General features: G+C 47.1%; 1 protein-coding gene across 2 annotated transcripts in view; it reads right to left on the bottom strand.

The window, feature by feature from the left end:
- Positions 1–3,130: 3,130 nt before the first annotated feature.
- The window catches only part of LOC142564558 (venom metalloproteinase antarease TserMP_A-like), a 44,379-nt gene continuing 30,307 nt past the window's right edge, over positions 3,131–17,202 (bottom strand). For both annotated transcript variants that reach the window (XM_075675601.1, XM_075675599.1), the window contains exons 10-14: positions 13,577–13,685; positions 12,098–12,241; positions 7,597–7,750; positions 3,603–3,713; positions 3,131–3,261 (exon numbers count right to left, since the gene is read on the bottom strand). In XM_075675601.1, coding sequence (XP_075531716.1) covers positions 3,211–3,261; positions 3,603–3,713; positions 7,597–7,750; positions 12,098–12,241; positions 13,577–13,685 — 569 coding nt within the window. In that variant the 3' untranslated portion in view covers positions 3,131–3,210. The remainder of the gene's footprint in view (positions 3,262–3,602; positions 3,714–7,596; positions 7,751–12,097; positions 12,242–13,576; positions 13,686–17,202) is intronic.

A 17,202-nucleotide genomic window follows, 5' to 3' on the forward strand; every position in this document is an offset into this window, starting at 1 on the left:
CATCATAATTGCCGCTGAGCGGCAGTGTTCGAAGAGGCGGACATTAGTAGCACGCGAAACCGAAACACATGCTGAACTAATCAGCAAAGAATTGACTAATTAACTCCCTAATTAATGAATTTTGGTACTATCGCAATTAACGAGTTGTAGCCTGTGAGTTTGCAAGGAGCTTCCACTTGAAATTAATTTCCAGGATAACACGACTTTCGAGATATTATTTTCCAAAGCGGGGGGTCGAAATACATGGGCGTTTCAGTTACTTTTGTGTTTCAACACGTAAAAAGAGCGCTTTCCTATATAAAGTAAGTGCACCAACAGTGCATATTTAGGGTGAGTTTGATGGCGCAAGTCTCCAAACTGGTGCCGTTCTGGATATTCACTCCAAGTGCATACGCCTTACAATGTCACCGGCGACAATTCGCAAATTGCAACATGTGCCGTAATGCCATTAATGAGAACGTTAATTATGGAATTTTTATTACTTACTTGAATACGTGTTTCGATTTCTTTGTGCAAGTAATGCCTGCCTCTTCGAATTATCCAGCTCAGCCAGAAGAATTATGCTATCTGGCACAGGAGATCTTTTAAAATTTCGTAAAATATAAAGATTATCCCCTTGTTTGTGTAATCCTGACAGCCTTCTACAAGTCAAGAAGCGCCTGCTGTTGCTATGTGCACCGAGTCGTAGCAAGTGAAGAAGACTGTGAAGTTGTGCAGGCTGTCAAGTCGTCCAGGCATGTAGAGAGATAGATAGGCTCAGAAAGGGCTGGAAATAGCCAAAGAATGCTAATCGCGTTAACATACCACCTGACAACGTAACGTTCTCTTGTTCTGACACGATCATTCTCATGTTACACGAGACAGCTGGAAACAGTTGTTTCTTGTATACAAGCTGCTGAGTTGACCACACAGCCAATTGTCAATGGACGTACGTGCATGCATGAAACTATGCAAATCAACCTAGATTCAATAAGCGGACTCTACGTAACTTCCTTATTTTGCTTAGTTTAGAAGTAGGAAATTGTATGTTATTGTATTCGGCTTGCTAGTGTTGTTCCAGGTCTATTTCACGAAGATCGTCCCACGCCCATCGTGGCTGCCGCAAGAGTTCAGCGTTGGCGCTTGCTGCTGGGAGCCTACCAGTACAAGATAGAGTACAAACTTGCCTCGGACAACCTGAATGCAGACGCACTCAGTCGGCTTCTTCTAGAAACCACCGAGGACAGATCAGAGGAGCTACACGAGTACGTGCACTCGCTGCAGCAGCTGGATGACACGCCCCTTTCGGTCGCAAGCAATGAGACAGTTGACCGAGAAATATCATGTACTTGGAAATGTCAAGTCATACGTGCTTCATGGTTGGCCAAAGGAGCGCAAAGCACCCGATCCGCCGTTGGACCCATACTTCGCACGAAAAAGTGAGCTAACCGTTTACAAAGGTCATATATTGGGGTCAGAGAGTCGTGATTCCCGAGGCTGCTCGTGGTGACATGTTGCAATTGCAGCACGAGACGCACCAGGGAATGTCTGCAATGAAGGCATTGGCCCGTACTGTCGGGTGGTGGCCCGGCATCGACGGAGCTATCGAACAAATCAGTAGGAATTGTACTACATGCATACAAGCAAGCGCAATACCACTGGCGAAAATGCCAGTAAGCTGGCCACTAACGCACGAGAATTGGTCACGTGTTCATTTGGATTATGCTGGTCCAGTGAATAACACCATGATCCTAGTGGCCATAGATTCACATTCAAAATGGATCGAAGCAATTCAAGTGCGTCATGCCACAGCACAATTGACAGTTACATCCTTGCGTGAAATCTTCAGCAGGCTGGGCATGCCAAGAACCATTGTGACAGACAACGGGGCTCAGTTCACGTCATAGACTTTCCCGAAGTTTCTGACAGGAAAGAACATAAAGCACTTTCGTACGGCACCGCATCACCCCCAATCGAACGGGCTTGCTGAACGCGCCGTGCGGACGCTGAATGATGGCCTCAAGAAGGTTAGGTCAGGTGACCTGTCTGAGCGATTGGCTAAACTGCTCTTTAGCTACTGTAGAACGCCCCTGGATCATGGACGATCGCCGTCTCAGCGACTTTTGGGATACCAGATCCGTTCTCGGTTGGACACATGCCTTCCACCACCCGTAACCTTCCCTATCTGTCCACAGGCAGATAAAGAAAAACAAGCTGAGGCCGGGCACTCCTGTTTGGGCTCGCAACTTCGGAGAGGGAGAAAGGTGGCTGCCAGCCTCAGTGAAAGGCACAAGAGGATCCCGAATGATCCCCGTTGAAACGGCAGAAGGTGAGCTACAGCGTCACATGGATCAAGTCCGTTCTCGATACAGTCCTGTGCCGGCACAACCTTCGCAAGATCAACCAGCTGGTGTACCGGCGCTACCAGAAGAGGCTCAACCAGCTGTGCTTTGTAGATCGGCCCGTATACGAAAATCCGTACAGCGGTACTCACTTTGAGGAGGGAAGAGTGCTGCAAAGTTGAAAATGACAACGAAGACAGGAAAAAGAACACGTTCGCCGTGGCGCGAGACGGACGTCATCGCAGGGGCCGGAGCTGCTTGAGAACGTCGGAACAAAGGGCTGTCACTGAATAAACGGGCGCAGTGTTCCCGTTCTTGTGTGGGCGTTATTATGCTCCTGGCCGTCCGGCCGGATGCCGTTCCTGGCCGGTAGCAGTCATAACAGTTGAGTTATAACAAGAAGTAGGAAATTGTAAGTTATTGTATTCGGCTTGGAAATATGGCCATACAAGCATTTCTAGTATAATGTGGACGCAACGCCGGACCCAATCGCGTGCCTTGTTCTGTACGGAGAATGATACCTCAAAGAATAAGTTGAGATACGAAACGGAGGTAACCCACAGAAAACTGTCAATCGCCCGCTTTCTCTGAGAGAAAAATATAATTGACAGAATTGCTGGTATATGCGCAATGAATCGATATTGTTATGTGTCCTTGTAGTCCTTTTCTTCACTTTTTTGTTATCTTAAACACATGCAAGGTTGATCGGAATTTATGTATATCGTTCACAATTTCTCAGGATGGCATGCAGCGCCCACATGGTCAGGGTACCTGTCACGTGAATTTTGTTAAAGTGCAAAATCTGAAGAATTTGATGCAGGTGTTTTATTCCTTGAGAAAATTATACATAATTTGTGCTAGCCCATAGTTGGATTAGGAAGACGCGAATTCACTTGAACTGTTCCCAAGTGTGGACTCCGCAGACACCTCTTTTGCACGTCTGAAAGAGGAAAAAATAAAAGAGTACGTAGCGTTATTGAACAAGTGAACGAAAAAGTACGTTTCAATATAGCGTGTATGCGATTAAAAACTGCAGTATACTTATTTCACGTTAGTCACGTTATTTATTTCAGGAGGTCACGCCAGTTTTGTTCTCGCAATCTGCAAAACTCATGTTTACATTACAAGCCCATTATATTTCCCATCGGACACCTATGTCCATTACGCGTCCTGTTTATTAAATATAAAAAAATATTTGTTATCCCTTACGCCTATTTATTTTCATCCACTCTAGCATGCTGCTACGTATTCTTAAAAAATAACTCGCCAGTGGTTGCATACCTTTCCTCGGGCACACTCCATACCAGCAGGTATGATTACCTCGCGGCAGGTAGCTCGGCCGAAAACAACACGGCAGCATTCCATTTTGCATATCTTGGTAAGAAGGGGATCCTGAAAGTATGCGAAACGGTTCATTAGGAGAGCTTTCCCACAGTGTGATATCTTAGAACAGTGTATCATCGATGCAAAGTTATTTTACTGCCGGCCTTGATGTATCCAGGTTACGATAATCTATGCTTCCTTCAAGTTCTCTAGAAATGCGCCTGCGAGTATTATAAATGAGAGAAACTGGACATTAACGATAGAGAAGGAAACAGTCTTCACTCTCCACGGCTGTTCTTTATGGAAAGCGCTGGGGAGAGAGACGTTTCAAAACGTACCTACTACTCGACATAAGACGTCTATTGCACACCTATTGCTGTTGCAAGAAACGTCCTGCTCCTTCCGGGCGCACTATTTTTCATATCATACGGGAACATTGAAAAGTCACCTCAGGCTGATACCACAATTATAGACGTGGACCTGGAATACTCGCGAATTGTTGCACGAGAAATAAAATTCAAGCTCGACTCGTTATCAAAAATTACGTATGGAACATTTGAGTAATTTTTTTAACGGAAAATATTGGAATTTACGCATTTTAGCTTATGAGTTCGCAAGGAACGAACTCTCGAAATGACACCAGTCTTTAGATATTCATGAAGCGGGCGAGGAGATACATTGGCGGTCCAGTTACTTCGATGTCTATTTGCATAAAACGACGTTCTGTTAGAAGGAAAGTGGAACAACAGTGGAGATTTACAAGTTTGATGGCGCGTATGGCGAGACTAGTTCCATCCTCGGAATATGCCAATGACACTTTCAAGCTCTCTCCGGTCGCAATTCATAAATTACAATATTTTCCGTATAGCGACAATCGGTATCATAATTAGTGAAATATAAGTTAATTGATTACAAATTCTAATTTATCGTAGAAGTAATGTTTAGTCATTTGCGTTCTGTAGTTCAAGGAGCAGAAATGGGATTTTGTCACAGGCGGTTTAGAAAAAAAAAACTGTGATCTCAAAAGCAATCTTGTAGACAACGGGGTCCCTCCAGCACAAAAGTATGGGTTGATATTCTATCGAGAAAGCAAAGAGGTCGAATACAGTTAAAAGGATTATTTACAGAAACACGCAATATCACCAATCCACGCACGATCCTTAGCGCACCTACATCGTCTTCCATTCGTCGCCTCCACGCATGCAGTGGCGACAGACTCCGTCTAAACAGCACTGCAACTGCAGGAGCACCGCATCGGTAGTGGTTAAGGATGGGAGGGGCGGGAGTCAGAATGAGAGCGGCTAAGTTTCGCGCGCAGTGTACGGTTTGAGCCGTACGTGAAAGGTGCACTACGTTGCTTTAAGACTTCTCCTAGGCCACGGCGTTCGACGCCAAGACATGTAGACGACTGCATCCGTTTGCACAAAGAAAGCGGTGGGGCGGCATGAGCGTGCGTGCTCAATTTTTTGACGGCGTGTCATCCTCAAGGTTCTACTCGCCAGGACCAGCAAGAAGCAACAACTTTGCCCCCATGTTCGACGCATCGCAATACCCGACTGCTATTTTGGTAAGCTCCGTTCAATATTTTTTTCTTCTTTCTCCTTTTATTCCCTTTACCCCTTTCCCCAGCACAGGGTAGCCAGCCGGTACTTACACTGGCTAACCTCCCTTTCTTTCCTCCCCTTTCTCTCCTCCTCCTCATCCTCCGCGTCGCTTCCCCCCTTTCTTCGGCAGTTTGTCAGGAAGTGCTGGAAACTATCGCGTTGCGCCCTTTCGCTTTATCGCACATTACTGCCTAAGCACTGTCTCCTGCTAGGCTTAGTTCTCGCCAAGTATTTCATTAAGTTTTAGTTGCCGACGTCATGGTTTTTCCATTCTCGTGTGTCACCCGTACCCACGCCTTTGCTTCGCATGCTCGGAGTTGATGCCTCAGTGACCAAGTGCAATGCATAAAAAAAAAAACTTAGGTAAGCTGTAGCATGGACGCAGCCGCAACGTGAAATGTGTTGCGAGTGCAGCAGAGGGTGTACGTGCACTAGGATGCGGAAGCGACGTGACTAAACGCAGACCCTACGTTCATTCACGCACTAGGGAGCTTCCATGCTTAACGTAATTACGGAACCAGTAGTTGGGGTCGGATAGTCCCGTTTAGCAAACTTGCCTGCTCCTTATTCGCAGTCTGCCAACCGCGGTCAAAGGTGGTGGGAGCGAATCGGCATTCTCGCTTTCCTAGTCTTTTCGCGGAACTTCAGCACCCCACTCGTCGAACGCGGCCGCGCAATGTTCGAGCAAGCGCGCAATTTCTGGGAAAAAGGTTCTGCACTTGTAGACCAAGTGAGTCCTGATGAGAACAGGTACGAGTTTGATGGAGTATTCCAACCACGGTTAAGTGTGCTTTCATGTGCCACCACTCCCCCTTCTGGAAGCAGCAAATGAGCTGTGCGTCTCTCAACATCAATCAGGAGCGTAACTTTTGCTGCGATCGCGTCGTGCGTCACTCGACGATGGTGCCCTCTGTTCCCGGCACACATACATAATAGAGTGATCGAGTGATAACTTTGCGCATCTATGCAAGGATACCATAGTAATGTACGTGGGTAGTATGGTTCAAAAAAAGAATAAAAAAAGAACGATGATACTATAACAGAAACTCTTTATATGCGTTTTTAGAAAGCGGTCCATTTAACCGAACAAAGAACGTTGTACGTCAAAAAAGAAGAGTTGTGGGCTTCCATTGATTTGAAGGCTCTCATTTCTTCTAACGTCACAAAGCTGGAGGAGTAAACCAGACAGTTTACGATATCCCCGTGGGTGACTTCGGAGAGCACATTCACGTCCATTGTCGCCTGGACGAGCGGTCGCAGCGTGTACGGGGCCATGCCGTCTCACATTCGCAGCGGTTCTCCATAGCCTGCGCGCGCCGATCCCACAAGTTCAGAGAGAGAGAGAGAGAGGAAAGGGGAAAGGCAGGGAGGTTAACCAGAGAAAAAAGATCCGGTTGGCTACCCTACGCTGGGGAGAGAGGGGAGGGGGAGGTAAAGTGGTAACAAAGTAGAGATAAGGAAAGGAAGGAGCACAGACAAACAATCACAATCGGTCACTGTCACCGAATACTGTCATCGCACAGCACAGTGACACTTGCAGCTCTATCAACATCTGTTGAGGCTACAGCCGCCTGTCCCATTCTGTCGCCCTCAAAAACCGCAACAGTGCCCTCGTCGCCCTCTGCTGCGATGGCTTATGATGGCGGTATTTTAAAATAAGTTCCTCTGTGAGAGGTCTTTGGTCAAAGCGCGCTATCGCGGTTGCGAGTACATAAGTTCAGAGTAATAGCCTGCACTGGGGGCGGGGGGGGGGAGGTGGAATGGCTCACTCCTCTGGGGAGGAGGCATCGTGCCCGAAAGGGTAAGAAAATAATCCACAGCTTATCGGGATCGGTCAGGCATCACAGGCAAGGCACCTGACGGTACGGACCACACGGACGGACAGCTGCGGAACCAGCGAAACGAATAATGGTTCGCCAGCATGGACGCCATCGCTTGATTGGAGGGGGAGGCAAAGTAATAGCGAAGGAGAGATAAAGAAAGGAAGGAGCATAGACATACACAGTGAGCGAGAGTTATTAGAGCTAGCAGAACGTTTATGGGTCTCAAAGAAGCTGAGCTAATGTCTGCCACGATAAAAAGAAAGCGCCCGTGCGTGGCAAGAGGGCCGCAGAGCAGGATTAGGAGGAGGAGGGAAAAAGTGTGCTCTTACAAATCTTTTAAACATAATAAGCCAGGCTTTCAGAAATTATCGAAACATTTCAAAAGAGGAACAATGACCTACTTATTAATAATAAATGAGTAGTACATAAACCAACTACTCCAGCAACAAATCTTGTTAACTCCTTATTAATGTCACTAATTACTTCATTGTTAACGAAAAATATCCGGGAATTCCGGCAGCTCACCTTTTTCACGAACACCTTGGTTTGATCCTTTTTCTTGAGTTTCAAGATGGTCCTGCAATAGAACTCTTGGCGCAATGTTTGTCCAGGGAACTTCCTGTGGTTTTTCTGGTAGTTTTGGTTCGCCTTGACCTCTATGCATTCGGGTTTAAGCTTCCTGCGACAAAAAGGCGTAAGTGATTATTGCATTCGTTAAGTGCGGGAAATACAACGCAGATTATTTGTACCGGCTCTGGCTAGCTAAGACATAATAATGACCTCTATAAAGACCTCTTAGAAAGAGCACAAATTTGCGATAACAAACAGAAGTTCAAAATTAACATGATTCCAGCATGAACTCCTAATGCTTGCAGAAAAAAACTGGTAGTTATTGTTTAGTATATTGTACGCATAAATTATTATATAATATAGGTAGAGTCGAATCGTAATGGCTTTTAGTTTAAATCAAAGATGTTCATTAGGTTCCTAATACGTTCGCATAAAAGGGCTGAGGCTTTGCTTGGATGTGGCAGACGCATCATTAGACAGATTCAGCGTTAGGTCACCGGTAGCCACATGATGAGAACACAAGCACCGTTTAATTTTTCCTAGGAAGGCGGTATCTCACTTATATTTATTTTATTAGTGGCTTTCCTAATGAGGGCGGGAAACATTGGCCGACAAAGCAAACGAAACTCAGACTCACTCAGAAAAAAATTTTGTGAGGTCTGTCGCGATCAGAAGCAGAACGCCCGTTTAGCGAAGAAATGTTTTTTTTTTTTCAAATAAGTCAGAGGTGAAATATTCAATTGATATGAAAGCTTTCAAGCTCTCCTGCTAGAAGCGGGTAGAAAACAGTAGAGGAACACGAAACGAAGGCAGGACGTTTTCGCTCGAGTCGTCTAAGCGTGCAACACTTCAACAACGATAAATTTAGTTCAAAACGGGACACGGAAAAGCTGCACTACTCTCCGCTTTAAGGCTAAACCCCATGAGCGCGATTTTGTGCGCGACAGCGACGAGCGACGGCTTCGAGCGACGGATCGGGCCGTCGCGTGAACAGATCGCTCGGTCTTGTCGCGCGATCGGCCGGTTCTGCAAATCTAGAATTCGTCGCTCGTCGCCCGGAACTGCTATGAGCGACTAGCCAATAGCGCGAAGCCGGCACTGGATGTACATAACTCAAGTACTTCCGATTGTCGCACGGAACGAGCAAACTATTGAACTTTTATACCTGCAAGGAAAAGAACCTACTGCAAGACTTTCAGAAATATTTTATGCTGCTTTTTACAGTAAAATACATCAACTTAAGTTAATAAAGTACGCGCCATGCTAGTTTCGGCGCCCACATTGCTGCCCTCATACCGGCAACACTGGGTAGACGTCGCTCGAAGTCATCGGTCGCATGGGGAACGACCTGCAGGCGACGAGCGAACGCGACAGCCATCTCCATCGCGTCGCTTGTCGCTGTCGCGTGCGACATCACTTGCATGGCGTTTGTACTTTAACCCTTTGAGGTAGAAGTCTACGCACTTCCACTTTAACACTAACCGCATAGGAATTTGTATAACATTGACTATAGGATTCCCTGTAGTCAAGCTCTTCAATTCAGACGCATATGCACAAAGGACGAGAACTGAACGTCATACTTCAAACGTTTGCACTTGGACACAACCCGCCAGGATTACCCACCATTCGTCATTAGTGAGTCAAAAGAAGAGAAAGCACGAAACAAGAATGCGGCACGCTTTTATCTAGCAAGAAACCGGCTAACTCACATGCGCAGACTAGTCTCATCCTAGAATTTTTGTATTCGACGCCTAAAACGAACCTAATTCGCCGATAACACTTGGACATAATAATAGGAAGTTACAAAATGAGTCAAGTTATTCCGGAACTTTCTTAATCTTTTTTTTATAAAGGAGCAGCGAACCATTAAACACATACTTTTCTAAAATGAATTGTGAAACTTGTAGAGGATGCGCACCCTGCAATAAAGCACGATTAAAATCCTGCCTGAAAATGAACGCCATCTCATCAGAAAAAGCAGTGCCTCTTCTCTCTCAAAATAGGCGGCGACTTTGACTGTGGCAGTTCTAATGTCCTCTATACACTGGAGAGGTAGAGGTTCCTTTCAGAATAGGATATAATAACAAGAAAGAGGGACGTCAAATCCAACACTCTCATCCCGCTCTCAACGTACATTACACACGTGAGCACCCCTTTCAGGCACGGTCACCGTTCGAAAGTCTGAATGTCAAATTCACTGTTCAGGAAAGCTTGTGAGCCATGTATTATTCTTAAACCTATTGCGCGTTCGGGGTGCATCAACGAAAAGAATGACACACTCAGATGAAATTTGTGAGCGAAAAAAAAAAAAAACATTCCGAGCCACGCACACCCAACCACGCAGGCCCTCTGTGTAGCGCAGAGGTGTTACGGAAGTAATTGAATTTCTCAAAGTAAAATGCGCCGCAATAATCGTGAAGTACGAATTAGACACAAAATACTGGCATGATAGCGTCGGACTGTAATATGAATATACGCGAAAACATAATTCCGTTACGCGGAAACTCAAACACAATCCCATTTTCGAGCCTTTCTACCATTCACAGAGCGGCGCGCCCGGTTCCTTCCGACACCATCCGGATGGCACTCACCTCCACGCATGCGCGGTCCACACAACAGGCCGCGTTTCTACCAGAAAGCTCGCCTTCGCGCATAGCGTCTGCCGCCGGCATTTCCCCATAAACATCAGGGTTGCATAAGCTGCAACTGCCTGGAAGCGTGAGAAGCAGTCAGGGATTTTTGAACGCTATCGCGTTACACTCTTAAAGGCGCAGCTTAATAATAATATTTGGGGTTTTACGTGCCAAAACCACTTTCTGATTATGAGGCACGCCGTAGTGGAGGACTCCGGAAATTTTGACCACCTGGGGTTCTTTAACGTGCACCTAAATCTAAGCACACGGGTGTTTTCGCATTTCGCCCGCATCGAAATGCGGCCGCCGTGGCCGGGATTCAATCCCGCGACCTCGTGCTCAGCAGCCCAACACCATAGCCACTGAGCAACCACGGCGGGTAAGGCGCAGCTTAAGCATCCTCCATAAAAAAGAACCAACAAAAGAGGAGGCTGTCAACTGGCGTTTAATTCCCACTGGCACGCACCCCAACTTACACAATCCTAATAAAATGCACACAGCGGCACACCCCGCGCGTCGCCCATGGTGCTCTGAGAGAAGCTAACTCTTTTACACAGCACCGGGACATGCCGGGCCATCCCCGGACTGCCCCCGATAGACCAAGCGAGAGTGGCGGGGCCGGAGGAGCTGCTGGCCAGCGACTGCCTTGACGATGAACTTATTTCGATCGACAGGGTGCGCAGAGCGGCAACTGTCTGTGGCCCCCTGGTCTGAGACCGCGAACTGAGCTTGAATGGGACTCTGAACCAAGTGCCCCCCCCCTCCCTCCACTAACCCATTTATTCCTTCAAATAGATGTTGCCAATGGAAATTTAGGCTGCTACAGACGCCGGACGTCGGTTTTCTCGCTCAGAGTGATTTCACGCTTTCAAAATAATAAAGAAAATATCCTAGGACACCTAAGCATTACTTATGGATTGTGAATTCGAAAGCATTGATGTCCAATTCAACGCCGTTGAGCGGTCCTTCGAGTTTTGCGCAGCCAGTAATGTACCATAGCGGTACGCGCTGCCCGATCCAGCAAACAGCAGCAGCCTGCGGTGCCTACGCCGCATGCCACCGACGTCTAGCGCGACGATAGAACGAGGAAGAAGCAGCGGCCACCAGGGCCGGCAGGCTCGTGCAGTAGCTAAGCCCAGTGGGTGTGAGAGATAGAGAAGGATGTATGGACCAACCGGCGGCTTCAGAGAGCGAGAGTGAGGATGACGTGGCGTCGCGGCGACGCGCTCTCCCCTCTCGCAACACCTGGCACGCTAGCGGGGCAGCGGGTGTTACGTGGGGTCGCAGCCAATGGGAATTTACCTGCTGTTTCGCAGCTACAGACGATAGACGCCTGCTTTCTTGCTCACTGGGCCATTTGACACGTTCGCATCAAAACACAACACATTTATTTTCGACGTTACTGCCGGGAACGGGACCCCCGGTCAGCGGCTGAAAGGCAGAAAACAAATTTATTGTGTTTCCGAGTGTGAATTTGTTTAAGTTAACATCCAGGGAAAACACGGGGAAGGCGGGAGATGGAAATTCAACACGATGAGCAAAACGAGAACAAGGTGAAAACAGGAGCCAACGTTAAGACGAGTGCACTTGTCGAAACGTTGGCTCCTGCTTTCAGCTTGTTCTCGTTTTGCTCGTCGTTTTAAAATGACATGTAGGATGTTGCGCACACGCCAAATAATTGCAGGACAGTTTCGCAGAGTTGCGCGAAAAACTGACGCTGCCCTTAAAATAGGTCAGTACGAAAGATGCCACTTAGTTTTTACCATGTCACCTACTTCAAAAATTAATGTATCGTTCAAACCAAATACTGTGCTACAGCTTACTTGAACTTGGTCCGTATTATGTCCTGACTGCATGGAGAAAGTCGATATCTTCTCACTCCGCCGTCCACGTAGCTCATCAGGTACCCCTGGGACCACGCGCATTCTGGAACTTTAGGCCCCTCATCGTCATGTACGGCTCCGAGACTGCACGATGCGCCGAAAAATGCCTTTATTACTGATCATCATTCGCCCTGATCAGAAAAGATGCTACACATTTAGGGCCTTATATAAGGCCCTAAATCATGAAGACAAGTTGTCTTTAAAAAGAGAAGAAATTAAAATTTTAAATGAGGTTAACCACTAGGGGTTATATCTTCAGAAAATCTACTTTGGAACAAACATACCGAATGTCCTTGCGCAAAGCTAAACAGAATATCGGGACTGTTACATGGACACCGACATGTCTGTCTTTGACCGACCTAGTCTGAGCAACAACATCAAAACAAATCATCACTAAACTAAAGTTGTGTCAAAAACGAGCAATTCGTGCTGTAGCTAATCTTTCCTGCAAGGAACACTCGTCTAAATATTTTTTACGAATACAAAATTGCGGGTTGAATTCATTTATTCATTTCGTCTAGCATGCATGTACAGAACAACGTTGAGAATGGGAAATGTTGATTATGTAAACTTGTTTCACCTGAATCGTCGCGAAATTCCCTATAACACGAGACATGCCAACATTTGGTTAACACGCTTTTGCCGTACTAATTATGGACAGCAATCTGTATCCTACCGCATTGCTGATCTTCTAAACACTCTAACTACAAGTGGATTAAAGCCGGATGCTATGTTTCCTCGTTCCTTTTTCACTTATTTCCATTCGCAAAATCGCGCTTTGTGATTCCTCTACTTTTGTGTTTGATTATTGTATCCATATCAGTATGCATGAGCATGCTTATTCCTACCTATATATATGCACATATGCGTATGTCGTCCATATATATCGAGCTTGATGCGTCGGATGTATTCATTTTTGTTCTCATTTTCTTTTTAGCTGCATTGTCACAGCCTATTTTCAGAAATTATTTCGTATGTACCTCCCTGATACTGTTTCTTCATTTTTTGTGCATCAAAAAATTACTGCCCGTACATCCATGTTACTATTTCTTTTTTTCTTCACATTTTCTGTAAAGTGCCTAGACTTATGTTGTTATGTGCCTATGTTTCTGCTGCAAACTGTCGAATTGTACCATAGGGGGCGGACCTTAGTCAAGCTGCAGTAATGCAGATTTTTCCCGCCACCCCCTTTCTCTCTTTGTTGAGAGATGTAAAACTGATTTGATTTCATTTGATTCGATTGAGCTTAAATGAATGGTCGATGTGCTTAACTCTGACTATATCAATAATAAGCCAAAAGAGTAGCAATCAGAAAAGGAGCAGCTGGAGGTGCTGAGGGTTTCAAAATATATAGGGCAATTTCTCCATATTCTTCGTGAAATTGAAAAAAAAACATTTTTTCAATTTAAGTTTACTTACATATGCCCGAGCTCATGTGCCATTGTGCGGGTTCCTTTGTACGTCTTAGCAATGTCTTCGCCTTCGCCTACAAAAGACTTGCTGCAGATACCGCCGATTCTTCCCATTCCTACAGAACCAAAGTAGTATTAACAACGTGAAAAGAACTACCATGTCTGTATTGAGGTACATTTAAGAATATTCAACATGAAGATTGGCGTGAGCTTTGTACGCACGCCCCTATAAGCACCATAGTGCACAGAATTTTCTGGAATAACTGTTAGAGGAAACTCCGGCGGTGAAATCGTTCAGCCGCCATGGGAATGATGAGAAGTACACGGATTTGCCTGACCTTCGTGACTCTGCATTCAGACTTTCTTGTGGCTTTGTTTATTACGCTTTATGTGCCTTCACTGTCGTAAACTTCAGAGCAATCTATACTTTCCTAAGTGCAGAAGACGCTTCGAACACGCACAAACGCTACTAATTGCAACGGTTCAGCTTATCGAGGTGGCTAAATCGAAACGCGCCATGAGTCTCAGGGCACTGGCACGTCCGCAATAAATTCATAAGATAGTTTTATGTCGCTTGTCAATGCATGCGTCCGTGGCGTAATAGTTTCAACAGCGGGTATCTGTGCTAGACGTTTTTTGTTTGAATCCTGCATTCAGACAGTCTTAATAAGGCGTAATTACTTTGTTGAAAATGACGAGCTAACAATGTCATGAATCCGTTTGAAGCCAGAAAAACGAAGTTAAGGCAAATCTATGTTAAGGCAAACCTCGCCCCCGGCGGACTACCCATTCTATAAGGGGCCCTCCTGCCTGGAGCTCGGTGAGCCTTTCAACATCAACGAGGTCAGGGAAGTTCTCTAGGACCACAATGGCAGATCGGCCCCGGGCGCCGATGGCATCTCCAACAGGGCGCTTCGAAACCTGCAATACGACTCCATTGAATGCCTCACTGAAGCAATCAACCGCAACTGGGAGCAGGTCGCTGTCCCAGAGTCCTGGAAGACGTCATCAGTCGTCCTGATCCCCAAGCCGGGTCGACATCCGGGACTGCGTAACCTGAGACCCATCTTCCTCACGTCATGCGCGGGCAAGGAGGCAGAACACGTTATACACAACCGCGTCTCAAGGCGCATTGAGGGTAAGAATCTCTTCCTGTACAACCTGATCCGTATCCACCCGTCCCTGTCCCTGTCGACGCAGGACGCGATGAAGCTACTCAAGCACCAAAATATTAACAAGAACATGAGGGACGGCAGGGCCATCCTAAGACTCGATTTGGAAAAAGCCTTCCACAGCATCACCCACCCACACATCCATGACTCCACTTCGGTGCTCGGACTGGGCGAGACGTTTCAGAAGTTTGTCAGTTCGTTTCAACGATCCAGTAAAGCCACCCTCAAGATTAGCGATCTCAAGTCCGACCCCGTGGAGCTGGGCCCGATAGGCACGCCGCAGGATGCGGTAATCTGCCCGATTTTATTCAACATTGTCATGTAAAGCTATCCAAATCACTCTCCAGAGTTGAAGGCATCAACCAGACTCTGTACACCGACATCTCCATCTAGTTTGCCGGCGGCAGCGAGGACGAGGTCGAAACAGCGCTTCAGAAAGCCCTTTTCCAGACAAAACATTTTCTCACCAACACGGACCTTAAGTCCCCTTTGAAAAAATAGGAGCTCCTCCTATACAGGCCCGTCAGGAGTGTCCCCAACCAAAAGGCCGCTGTCGGAAGTTGACATAAAGCTCCGCACCACTAACAGTAATCCCATTCCCTGGGTGGACGTCCTTAGAGTTCGCAGCATGCTGATAGAGTCGAACGGCAGTGACGGTGGCACGATCGACAAAATTACCACGAAGACGGAGAACATGATCAGGTTAATCAAAAGAGCCTCCAACAGGCGGGAGGCCTCAGAGAAGACAACGTCCTGAGGCTCTTTCACGCCTTCCTCATGAGCCACATCACGTACGTGGCGGACACTAACTGCCGCCATGGCCACGAGAAGAAGGTATGCACGCAAATTCGAAAGAGCATAAAGAGAGTGTTGGGCGTTCCCATGCAAGCCAGCGCCGAACGACTCATGCAGCTAGGGGTTCACAAAACCCTGGAAGAGATGATCGATCCACAGGAATCTGCCGTGTAGCTCGGCTGTCATCTACGCCAGACGGAAGAAATATTTTGGCTGTACTCGGCCTCAACCCCATGCTCGTGGCGGAGCGGCTGCATCAGCTCTCTGAAGCTCAAAGGGCCAGCATTCAGGCCTCTCCTTTTCCTGGTAACGCTCATCTACTGCAATGCGTCGGCAGGCACAGGTCCAGGGCCGTCGCGCTTCTCAGGCACGTTAGGAACGAACCTCGCTTGGCTTGCTTCGTAGATGCCGCCCAGTATGGCTGCTCGGCAAGGTTCGCTACCGTTGTCATCGATCACAAGGGCTCTATCTTCAATTCCACGTCTTTCAAAGATCCTACTCTCTCGAGGGCCGAGCATGCGGCCACGGTTCTCGCCCTCCTGGACGATAGCAAATCGCACATCTACACAGACGCTAGATCGGCGGTTAGGGCTTTTGCTTCTGGTTATTTCCGTCGAAGCCTCTAAAATTCTGGGCAATAACGTTATCTCCCCACCCACCATTACTTGGTTTCCGGCAGATCTCGATTCCCTTACCAACCTCCACGATACCGCTTACTCTCGGGCACGCGCTCTAACCCTCCGCGCCGGGAAGGACGCAGGTCTGCAGGATGGCTACGGAGGAATTGAAGGTATTTTATTCAGCTTTAAGGAAGTCACCATGCACTATGAAATGGGCAGGCGGTGTTTTCCGCTCCGCACGGTAAACTTTCCAGGTCTCAGGCAATCACTCTCAGAATGTTGCAGACTAGGTCATATCTAAGATCAGCTTTCCTCAGCATTATTCTCCCGATGCCTTCGAGTCTACCTGCCCGGACTGCGGGTCGGTTAGCAGCTTAGATCCCATGTTCTGGCGGTGCCCCTCATTACGGGGGCCCAATCAACTCACCGAAGAGCAGTGGATCTCCGCCATCAAGAGTTCCGAGCTTCTACCACAAACTCCGGGCTTTTCAGAGCCCACGATGCGGCTGTGAAGCTAGGCTTGCCGGTCTCCACCTGGGAGCGGCCCGCGGTGCTGCTCTAAGGGCGGCGCTTCTACGGACCCCAATAAAACTCTCTGTCTGTCTGTCTGTCTGTCTGTCTGTCTGTCTGTCTGTCTGTCTGTCTGTCTGTCTGTCTGTCTGTCTGTCTGTCTGTCTGTCTGTCTGTCTGTCTGTCTGTCTGTCTGTCTGTCTGTCTGTCTGTCTGTCTGTCTGTCTGTCTGTCTGTCTGTCTGTCTGTCTGTCTGTCTGTAAAGCATTCGACCGTGCCTCATAAAACAACCCATTAAAAAAACTAGAGCCACAGCCCGTAAATAGCACTATTGTTCATTGGATTAAAGATTACTTCAGGAAACGCTTATAATTTCTAGTATTACGTCACTGCATCTAGAATAAGCCTAGTAAAATCAGGCGTATGACAGAGTAGTTATGATGGTAACTTTTGTTCTTAATGGTCATTATTGATCTGCGCCTATCGAATAGTATAAAACAAGGGCTGCTTGCAGATGACTTCGTCTATATTTAGCA

This window comes from Dermacentor variabilis, chromosome 11 (assembly GCF_050947875.1).
Source record: "Dermacentor variabilis isolate Ectoservices chromosome 11, ASM5094787v1, whole genome shotgun sequence".
Lineage (NCBI taxonomy): Eukaryota > Metazoa > Arthropoda > Arachnida > Ixodida > Ixodidae > Dermacentor > Dermacentor variabilis.